The sequence below is a fragment of the Mercenaria mercenaria genome, chromosome 18 (assembly GCF_021730395.1).
Source record: "Mercenaria mercenaria strain notata chromosome 18, MADL_Memer_1, whole genome shotgun sequence".
In the NCBI taxonomy this organism is placed as follows: domain Eukaryota; kingdom Metazoa; phylum Mollusca; class Bivalvia; order Venerida; family Veneridae; genus Mercenaria; species Mercenaria mercenaria.
In genome coordinates this window covers 29465363-29477269 of record NC_069378.1, presented here as the reverse complement: position 1 = coordinate 29477269, position 11907 = coordinate 29465363, and the positions used below count along the sequence as shown (strand labels likewise).

General features: G+C 37.3%; 1 protein-coding gene across 1 annotated transcript; it reads right to left on the bottom strand.

Moving 5' to 3' along the window:
* Window positions 1–518: 518 nt before the first annotated feature.
* Window positions 519–2836, bottom strand: LOC128550469 (uncharacterized). Its single transcript, XM_053529617.1, has 2 exons — window positions 2477–2836; window positions 519–1931 (listed from the first exon to the last, which is right to left on the bottom strand). The coding sequence occupies exons 1-2, from the start codon at window positions 2605–2607 to the stop codon at window positions 611–613; spliced, it is 1452 nt and encodes a 483-aa protein (XP_053385592.1). The 5' UTR covers window positions 2608–2836; the 3' UTR covers window positions 519–610.
* Between the last annotated feature and the right edge of the window lie 9071 nt (window positions 2837–11907).

Sequence of the window (11907 nt, the reverse complement as noted above, 5' to 3'; positions counted from 1 at the left end):
AAAGGTATTTGATTAAGAAAGTTCAAATGTAACATGTGTATATTTATACTTTTGTGTGCCTTACATGTTAAACTGGTTTGAGCAGGAGGTATCCAAAATCAAATGATATTACTATCAGGTCGCAACGTATTATACTTTACAACTCCTGTTTAAATTTTTTTATGAAATTCTTGAAGGAGGTTAATTAATATCATGAAGGAGGCAACTTCAAGTAAATAGTAAATAAAAAATGAAATTATACATTTTGATTTAACTGAAAAGTTCATATAATATACCAATTCTTATATGAACACCAAATCACAGTCAACGCGTTAGAATAGGAAGCAGAGTCGTAAAAGTGAAATACATGTAACCGAAAATTCATTATCTTTTAAACAATAACATGACTAAATTATTCTGATGCTGAGAAATTAAAATAACTTACAATTTACACAAAACCGCTTATTAGGATAGAGAACCTTCACCAAACATTAATACATGTACCATTTTTGTTTGATTTAACCATATTTTATTGCCTATATATACGTGGAAATAGATATATTAAATTACAACAAAACAGAAGCAAACTCGTGCTACATACTACAGTAATTTCCTGTAAGTACTAAAGTATTTATTTTCTAGATAATGTGTACACGTGAATTTCATTTGAACTGCTTCCTATTAGCAGTTTAGAGTGTTTTCTGTCAAAAGCCAAAGCATACGGATTTTTTAATTGCTCTGAAGCTCCCAACAACTCTCCAAATTTTCTGCCATCTTTGTCAATCTGTAATACGTTCTTTGAACCCATCCCACTCGCTAAGATAATATCACCCGGCAAGACACATACTCCCCAAGGTCGTCTCAATTCAGAATCACTGAATGTCCAAATGACCTTACCGTCTTTTGACAAGGCGGTTAATTTTCCATTTTCATCGGTCACGAACATAATATGACTGGATACATTTAACGCTAATTGATTAGCTGACGTAAACAACCTATCACCATTTTCGTTCTTTTCGTATGTTCTTAACAGCACTCCAGACTTTGTGTAAATGGAAACTTGATTACTGTGACAAACAAACAATGAATCTTGCGCTGCATCATAGGAAACCCCGACTGCTGAACTGCCGACATTAAATTCTGTTTTCAGTTCCATTCGTCGTCCAATAGACACAAACTGTATCTTATTTATACCATAAGGAAGTGAAGCAACCTCTTTCGGTCCCACCCTGCACACTGAAAACGGGTTTCCGCTAACCTTAATATGATCTCGAACACCGAAGTTTCCGTCCAGCCTCGTAATTTGCAAATCTGTATAATCGGCAATCACATATGTCCCATCATCCATTGTACATATACTTGTAATTTCACAGCGCGTCGGATTTATCTTGTACCTTCCATATAAGATGGCTCTGTATTCTTTAACATCTTCAGCAGTAACTACAAAGCCCATGCTTGTTAGGTTTTCTTTCATTTCTCTATTCAATACAAATTTCAACCTTTCAGTTTTCTTTCCTGTTGTTTGCTCTCTCAAAAGTGTTTCACAATCGTTGATCGATAACTTGCTTCTTTTTACATTCACAAACAATTGGGATTCATTTTTGCTGGAAAGTTTCTGAAGATTTGTCTTTGTTGTTGAAATTGCAGTACCAAGCGTATCCAAAGCGGACTGTTCGTCTTTTCTTATATCTTCATACTTAGATGATATTTGTTGCTTTGAAGTTTCTGCAAGCTCTTCGATCTTCTTGATAAGCTCATTCTTGAAGTTTTCTATTTCTTCAGATAACTTCTCCTTTTCATGATGAAGCGTCGTCAGTTTACTTGTCTTAATTTCTTGTTCCTGTTTCATTTTTGTCAGAACATTCTCGAGTGCTTGTCTTGTGTCGCTGAGCTCCGCACTCTTCTGTATTCCTTTAGCAACATCAGGCAAGTAGTCCACATTAACACATGCCCTGTAAAGGAAATGAAAAAAAAAACATTAGCATTTGTTTACGTAGTATAATGTTAACTATTAAATGGCTGATTTTCTAGACATGCATAAATGACCCTACACTATTACAATGACATACCATTATCAACAGGAATAAGTTACTACACACGTATAAAAGTACCTCCATTATTTCAATGGCATAACCTTATCAAAAGGAATTATTTAGTAGTATGTTTCTTCATCCAGTCAAAAGCTACAGAGAAGCAGGATTCATTTTTTATTAAGGATAATTGCTATTTTGTTTATGTCCTGAAAGCTGTATTGCTTAGGCCCAGGAGCCTGTTTTACAGTAGATAATATTTATCCTTATTTCTCTCCTGACTATCGTCTTTTAAAACGCATATTTTAGTTCGATATTAATAATACGAAAGTTAGAGTTATTTGATGTACATTTAGTAGTTACTCAGCTTGATAGATATGCAGTTTGAAGCATAATAGTATACGTATAGAAAAACTAGAACACATGATGACATGTCTCTATATGTATTTATATTTTGAACTACGTACCTGTGATTAATAGCTATACAAGCTGGACAACAGACTTCGTCGTGATCTTTACAGAACATGTCGACTAATTTCCCGTGATGAAACTGCACATCTTTCTGTCGGTAGGCCCGCTGCAGCTCCGTCGTTGTCATTTCGCCCGCTTTGTCCGGACTTGTCTAAAATCTGGTGCGACCTTAACGCCGGAAATTTGTTATGATGTGACAGGCATTGAGTGCAAAAATATGATCCACAGTCAACACAGAATTTATCCGCTTCTTTTGTCCTTCCAGATTCCAAACACGGTGAACAACACGTGTCGAAACTCTCCTCTGATCCTTCAGCGATAGATTTTGTTAAATTGTCACCGGTCGCCATTTTGTGGGTGTATTGATTTGTTTTTCTACACAATGTACTTGAAACATGACCTGATAGTATTTAAACTTCCTTGTGGATGTTTTACAAGGCGCAAAATCTTAATTAATGTGCATTTTAAATCACATATTTTTGCATGTAATAAAGATTTAAAATTTTAGCCCTTTACATCCATTTTTCAGTATAAATTTAGAAATGGGAAGCACTTATCTCCAGTTGCAGTCGTTTTTTAATTGCAAGGTGCATGTGTGCATTTTGTGTTTAAATCTTACGCTGACAGTATTTGGCAAAATGGTTCACCCTAGGAAGGGATTATACAGATTATCCCAGTGGTTATTTAAAAGTTCTGTACGCTGGACGTTTCAACAGTTAATAAAACGTTAGAAACATGTGTAAATATTTGTAAATATGAGATTTTGTTTTTGTTTTCCCCGGACGGCGTAGGGGAAGGGTTAGGGTTAAACTCATTTAATTTGTAAACAAAATGAAAATCATTTCTATTCAATTGTAACACCATATCTTGATGGGAAAGTTTTCTACTGGCTACTACAAATGTTATGTCTTTTTAAAGTTAGATTTAATCTTACCTAAACACTGATGAAAAGTGTTGAGGATGCGACTACGCGCTACAGGTCAGTAAGATAATTGCTTAAATTTCAGGTTCAATATTTGATGCCGAAAAAATATGGCGCCGAAAGGTCCACTTAATAACCATATCAGCTCGAAAAAATATCTCGTGCGCTTAAAACCTTATCTCGAGCCCACGACATGTTATCTCGTGCGACCGACATCTTATCTCGTGCGCACGACATATTATCTCGTGCGCACGACATATTATCTCGTGCGCACGACATCTTATCCCGTGCGCACAACATCGTATCTCGTGCGCACGACATTTTATCTCGAGCACATAACATCTTATCTCGTGCGGCCGACATCTAATCTCATGTGCACGACATCTTATCTCGTGCGCAAGATATCTTATCTCGCGCGTTCAACATTTTATTTTGTGCGCTCGACATTATATCTCGTGCGGACGACATATTATCTCAAGCGTATGATATCTTATTTACATATATTAGTGCTCTTTATTGTATTTAGATCATGAACGAGGTGATAAATAGGGTCCTGTCTATTCAGTTGTTAAACTTCCAACAAGTTTATCACATCGTTTGGGAGAACAGTGCACAAAATTGGTCATCCATAAGTTGTCATGCTCACGAGATAAGATGTCAAGCGCACGAGATAAGATGTCGTGCGCTCGAGATAACATGTCCAAAGCACTAAGAAACATGTCGTGCGCACGAGGTAAGATGTTATGCGCACCAGATAAGATGTCGTGCACACGAGATGATAGGTATTTGCTTGAGTTTATCTTACGTGTTCATACGAAAGAGTATTAGTGCCACGTGCTTGTTTGTTTTCTTCACTCGAAGTTTCAAGATAGTATGTCGAAAATTCGAGTAGAATGAGTCAAACTCTTGAGATTCGTAAGTCGAAATTGTCTCAGCATTTTTTAAAAATTACTCTACTATACACATGTTAATCCATGTATTGCCTATGTTAGCCTCTAGAGCTACTGCAGATTTTAAACTGTACCTATATGCCCATGTGGGGGCCTCCTAGGCCAAGTGGTTAAGGTCGCTGACTTCAAATCATTTGCCCCTAACCGATGTGGGTTCAAGCCTCACTGGAGGCGATGAATTTTTCATTAGAGGAAGCCATCCAACTGGCTTACGGAAGGTCGGTGGTTCTACCCATGTGCCCATCCTTAATGAAATGATGCACGGAAGGTCACCTGGGGTCTTCCTCCATCATCCAAGCTGGAAAGTCGCCATATGACCTATAAATGTGTCGGTGTGACGTTACACCCAACAAAACAAACAAACAAACATTATACAGGATGTTTCCATGTAAAATATGGATATATGTTTCCGTCTTAGTGGGCTTGAACTAAACTACTCGGCCATCTTCTACGACCCTCTATGGCCATCGAAAGGCAACCCAAGGTACCTAATTTCAGCCAGAACATATACATCTACCGTATATATGGCAGTACGTAAGCCGAAATTTAGTCTTTCGAGGAAGACAGTCGAAACGTTAATTAATAAGATGCACTTTTCTGAAGCAAGTTAATGTACTTAAGTCAACTGACAAACTAGGGTTTGAATTATTTTCTGTAAGGACACAATACGGTCGATTTGCGCCAGGCTGGTGGTTTTATCCGGGTGGTCGCCTGCCTTGAGGGACCCAATGGTCTTTCTGAATGAGAAGGCATTTGAAATTAGCTGGTAATGTTATTAGAAGCAACAACAAAAAATATAGAACAAAGACTGGATTAATGTTTTTAATGAAGTTTCATTATGAGTTACGTGTACGATATTTGCACATTTTTACACGATATTTTTCATATTGATAGAAGATGCTGCTGATTTATTGGAATGTATACCGTCTGTTAAAATTCATCAGGTATATTTTACATACTTTCCATCAAAAATCAAGTATAAACCAATAAATATCATGAAAACTCAGACATCCATAAACTGCTCCGTTTATAATCTAAAACTGGTGTCCTTGATACAGTTACTGAGAAACCTCCACGGTTCACTGGGTTGTCTTGCCCTACCTTATGTTTTTACATGGTGATCATGCAACAACATTAATGTATCATATGTTTCAAGTAAAAGGTGACTTAAGCTTTCAGGAACTTTAATAAAAAATTCAAAACATTTACAAATGTTTATTAAATGATACGAAAAGTACAATTTTGTCCTCGTCTTCAGGGATCTTGTAAAATTTTCAAAGTATCCAAAACTCCACAGGAACCTTCATACAAATATGTGAAATATGATTTTCAACTCTATCATTTCTTCCATACGTTTCATATAATCCTAACTTTCTCTACACAGAAGAATGATACACACTTTTAATGTTCACAAACTTAAATGATTTGTTCGTCAAGATTCACAAATGTTTGTTTCATGAAAAAAGACAAAGAACGTTCCATCGGTGTATTGCCCCTATTTTTTCTGACAGTGAAAGCTAACACTAGGAAATCAGGAAACACTTAAGGACATTAATATATTTCTTTTTGTGGTCCTAAAGCCTAAAAGACATTGATATATCCAGCAAAATATCTTCTGTGCAAATTTATATTTCTGCATGCCGTTATGTTTTCAAAGTGTTTTTCCCCCCTGTAAAACATCACTTTTTGAAAAATCAATATATTGAATATATACATTACCAAAAGATAAATATAAACATATTAAATATAGAAAAAAAAAAACTCCTTTACATTTGAAATTTCAAAAAAGAGAGAGAAAAAAAACATGCATAGGCAATACAGACAAAAGAAATGGTATCAAATATAATGGTCTCCCTGATCTCCTTGTATGTACTAAACAAACGAGGAGGAACAGATAGAAGAACACAGCTGCACACCGCATTGGAATGGTCAGCCACAAAGCCTTTAAAACTTTAAAAACGCCGTCCCCATGAAGTATCGTGTACGATGCAACCAGTCTTTCAACAAAAACATGTACTATCAATTATTTATTCACTGTATGCCAAGATAAGACATTAATGATAAATGTGCATATACATGTTTCTATTTTCTAGATAACGAGTACACCTGTATTTCATTTCAACCATTTCCTTCTATAAATCTATAATTTTTCTTTTCAAATGCAAGGCCAGAGGATGTTGTATCTGTAGAAACAAGCCAATTTTCTTTCAACTGCTCTGAATTTGTAAGCCGTTATTTGAACCAAAATCGCAAACTAATATGATATCACCAGAAAGGACGCAAACGTCTTTTTGTTCGTTCAGACATGGGTCACTAAATGTACAAAGCAAAAAAAAAATGTGCTTATATATTTTTCTATTATATAGATAACGAGTTTCCTTTACTTCATTTGAGCAGTTTCCTACTATAAGCCTATACTTTTCTTTGTCAAACGCTAGAGCGAGAGGGCGTGGTATCTCTAAAAATAGTCCAATTTTCTTTCCACTGCTGTCAATTTGTAAGACGTTATCCGAAGCGTAATCACTAGCTAATATGATATCGCCAGGAAGGACACAAACGCCCGTTGGTTCCTTCAACTCTGGGTCAATAGATGTCCAAAGCGCGTCGCTGTGTTTGGTCAATGCTATCAGTTTTCTGTTCTGCCTATCGGTGACAAACATAACATCATATGATGCACTGAATGATAATTGTGTTGCGAACGATAATAGAAGTTGTTCGCCATATTCGTTTCTTTCGTATGCTCTCAACAACACTCCCGATTTCGTAAAAACAGAAACTTTATTTTGGTTACAAACAAATAAAGCATCTTGCTTTGCGTCGTAGGAAACCGATGCTGCTTGTCCATCGATATCAAATGTGGTTCCGAGTTTCATTTTCACCCCAACATCTACAAAAAGTACTTTGTACTGGAAGCTCAGCCAGTTCCATTGAATGCAAAGAAGTGTAGCAACTTGGTTTGGCCCTACTTTGCATGTCGAATACGGTTTTCCCCGAACATCAATACGACCCTCGACTGCGAAGGTTTTGTTCAGTTTCTTCAATTGCAAATGTGTATTGTCAGCAATCACCAATGCCCCGTTATCCAACACACATATTCCAGATATTTCGCAATATTTTGGGTCAGTAAGGAATCTTCCATATAATGACGCACCGTATTTCTTCACAACTTGTGCTACCTCATCAGACGACTGTACGAAACCAAAAGAAGTAAGGTTCCTTTTAATTTCGTAATTCAACACAAATTTGAACTCTTCAGTTGTTTTTCCAGCAGACAGGTCGTTCAAGAGTGCTTCACAATTTTTTTTATCAATTCTTTACTTGTTTTAACATTCATAAACAACTGGCATTCGTTTAAGTCTAACAAATTTTGCATATTCGTTATTGCTGTTGAAATGACATTTTCCAGCATATTTAAATTTTGTCCTTGCATCTTTGATACTGCGAACAAATTTGCTCCTTTGAAGTTTCAGAAAGCTCATGTATCTTTCGAATGAGCTCCGTTTTGAAGGCATCTATGTCTTCTAACAATTTATCCTTTTGCCGTTCTATGTTTCTAAGTTTACCTTTTCTTATGTCTCTTTCCTTTTCCATTCTTGTTAGTACATTCTGCAGTGAAGTTTTGGTATCTGTATACACCTGACTGTCCTGTATGCCTTTAGCTATGTCTGGCAGGGTTTCAACATGTTCACAAGCCCTGCAAATGAAAGCTTTGTATAATTTGTTAATATTTACATTTACTATGCATTTTGTATGGAAAGAAAAACAAAACGTTTATTTTCGTATAATGATTTCATAGATGCACGCACGCGCAGTCTGGCTTCATTCACGAAAAACATGAAAAAATCTTCGAAAATTCTTTCAAAATAGGACGCCTTAATTAAAACAACAACAAAAAATAAAAACAACAAACTATTAAATTATAACTTAAACTATTTTTCTGACGCTAACTAAAACCGTATCCACTCGACTGCATGTTTTTTTTTCATTGACTTCGTTTCAAATCTTCTCTGACACTTTTACTTTTTAGGAGATTTTCCAATGGGAACTGAAGCCGGGGACATAATACGCCTGTTAAGAATTGTGTAATTAAAACAAATGGCTTTAACTCACGCAGTATCAAACGAAAACCTCAGATTTGCCAACCCAACTGCAAATAAGGTAGCTATGCACATTTGATAAAACGGAAGTCATGACTTGATGTAATTATTACGGATAAAACAGAATAAATCCTGAACTCGTCGTACGGAAAGGAAAATTGTTCTATGTATAAATCTCGTGCTGTGTGTACATTTATACAAAACGGCAACGCTACTTTCTTCCAAAATATTGACACATGAAATGATTTCACATGATTCCTTCAAATCTGCTTTAGATTTCCAGATCTCTTAAATTATGGACACATTTCGTAAAAACATGCACACAAACCTATATTTCACTGGAATACCTACAGTATATACTACTCGAAGTGTCGATTTATAAGATTTATAATTGTAAAAAATCCGTTCTATTAGCAAAATGTCATCAAAACTATGTATGAAACCTTGTAGAGAATATGATCCGAACGAGCAGAACTAATGATGAGGATTTACGACAACATTAACGACAAACAAAATATTCTTCATCGCAGCATCTGAACGCGAAAGTTGTTTGCTTAATGCCTCATGATCACTCTACTTTCAAAAAGGTCATCATTCACCAATGTTAACATTGTACTAGTGTTTCATTTTTGTTACCTCAGTGAAATCAGAGGTTCAATGCATGGACGTAAAGAAATAGTAAACCATTTTTGCACTGATGTGACAACTAGACATGTATTTTTCATTTGTGCTAATGTACTCAGAAAGAACTATAAAAGGGAGATAATTGATTTGATCAGTAGGTTAAATATGACATGGAACTACATTTTGAGGGGTTACATGGCCGATTCGGTGCACTGGTTAGGGCAGGGTGACGGTATCAATTCGGAGTAAAATCATATATTTACAGAGCAAATGTTTTCTATACGCTGCATATGAAAAATAAGAGATACGGTGCTGGGTGATTACTTAGAGCTGTCACAAAGCTTATCCGCATAGGACTCAACGTAAATGAGGACCCCACACGATATTGAAAGCCTTAGTAAGTCGGGCTGCTATGACCTAAGATATACGCCAGTGGTCAATTCGTTTCAGCCTTCCGAAAGCGCAGCGGTATACGAGTCAAGGCAGGAACGAAAATCGCATTACAAGTGTGTTTTAATGTCCGGCTGCTGTGGCTTATGTGTCTCTCCCTCCCAGATACGGATGGTATACCTTTGAAGGCAATGTTCTGATCTACATTTTGAGGGGTTACATGGCCGATTCGGTGCACTGGTTAGGGCAGGGTGACGGTATCAATTCGGAGTAAAATCATATATTTACAGAGCAAATGTTTTCTATACGCTGCATATGAAAAATAAGAGATACGGTGCTGGGTGATTACTTAGAGCTGTCACAAAGCTTATCCGCATAGGACTCAACGTAAATGAGGACCTCACACGATATTGAAAGCCTTAGTAAGTCGGGCTGCTATGACCTAAGATATACGCCAGTGGTCAATTCGTTTCAGCCTTCCGAAAGCGCAGCGGTATACGAGTCAAGGCAGAAACGAAAATCGCATTACAAGTGTGTTTTAATGTCCGGCTGCTGTGGCTTATGTGTCTCTCCCTCCCAGATATGGATGGTATACCTTTGAAGGCAATGTTCTGATCTACATTTTGAGGGGTTACATGGCCGATTCGGTGCACTGGTTAGGGCAGGGTGACGGTATCAATTCGGAGTAAAATCATATATTTACAGAGCAAATGTTTTCTATACGCTGCATATGAAAAATAAGAGATACGGTGCTGGGTGATTACTTAGAGCTGTCACAAAGCTTATCCGCATAGGACTCAACGTAAATGAGGACCTCACACGATATTGAGAGCCTTAGTAAGTCGGGCTGCTATGACCTAAGATATACGCCAGTGGTCAATTCGTTTCAGCCTTCCGAAAGCGCAGCGGTATACGAGTCAAGGCAGGAACGAAAATCGCATTACAAGTGTGTTTTAATGTCCGGCTGCTGTGGCTTATGTGTCTCTCCCTCCCAGATACGGATGGTATACCTTTGAAGGCAATGTTCTGATCTACATTTTGAGGGGTTACATGGCCGATTCGGTGCACTGGTTAGGGCAGGGTGACGGTATCAATTCGGAGTAAAATCATATATTTACAGAGCAAATGTTTTCTATACGCTGCATATGAAAAATAAGAGATTCGGTGCTGGGTGATTACTTAGAGCTGTCACAAAGCTTATCCGCATAGGACTCAACGTAAATGAGGACCTCACACGATATTGAAAGCCTTAGTAAGTCGGGCTGCTATGACCTAAGATATACGCCAGTGGTCAATTCGTTTCAGCCTTCCGAAAGCGCAGCGGTATACGAGTCAAGGCAGAAACGAAAATCGCATTACAAGTGTGTTTTAATGTCCGGCTGCTGTGGCTTATGTGTCTCTCCCTCCCAGATACGGATGGTATACCTTTGAAGGCAATGTTCTGATCTACATTTTGAGGGGTTACATGGCCGATTCGGTGCACTGGTTAGGGCAGGGTGACGGTATCAATTCGGAGTAAAATCATATATTTACAGAGCAAATGTTTTCTATACGCTGCATATGAAAAATAAGAGATACGGTGCTGGGTGATTACTTTCACAAAGCTTATCCGCATAGGAGCCAACGTAAATGAGGACCTCACACGATATTGAAAGCCTTAGTAAGTCGGGCTGCTATGACCTAAGATATACGCCAGTGGTCAATTCGTTTCAGCCTTCCGAAAGCGCAGCGGTACACGAGTCAAGGCAGAAACGAAAATCGCGTTACAAGTGTGTTTTAATGTCCGGCTGCTGTGGCTTATGTGTCTCTCCCTCCCATATACGGATGGTATACCTTTGAAGGCAATATTCTGATCTGCATTTTGAGGTGTTACATGGCCGATTCGGTGCACTGGTTAGGGCAGGGTGACGGTATCAATTCGGAGTAAAATCATATATTTACAGAGCAAATGTTTTCTATACGCTGCATATAGTCAGGTGGTTTTACTGACAAAAGTGCTCTAGAAATCATTTTATGAGGGCCGGCATGTTAATGCCAGAAGACAACATATTTGCCGAAGCTTGAACCTTACCGGTTACTTTGATAGCTGTCTCCAAAAAATATGACAATGTTTTATGTAAATTAGAGGGGTCAAAAGGTCATGCTATGAAATTCTGATTTTGCAACTTTTTCGTGCAGCTGTCATTTCAATGATTATGTACTGGCATTTTTTCTGGAATTTTACCCTAAATGTATTATGAAACTATTTTTAGTCACTTAGAATTGATGCAAAGCTAAAACAGAACATGACAGATTGAAAAAAATGTCTGAAATTAGGGTCAAAGGTCGTGCACCTTATCTATTTACCTTGAGACAATGTCATCTATAGATACTATTAATATGTTATCCAAAAGTGATAAATGGAATTCATTCAAACTTCATACAAAGATTAAGGACATTAAGGA

Bases quoted from the DNA above. Each gene is read 5' to 3' on its own strand.
- LOC128550469 (XM_053529617.1), bottom strand. From the start codon at position 2,607: ATGACAACGACGGAGCTGCAGCGGGCCTACCGACAGAAAGATGTGCAG. The intron at 1,932-2,476 runs GTACGTAGTTCA...TTTCCTTTACAG, and splicing joins TGTATAGCTATTAATCACAG to GGCATGTGTTAATGTGGACT.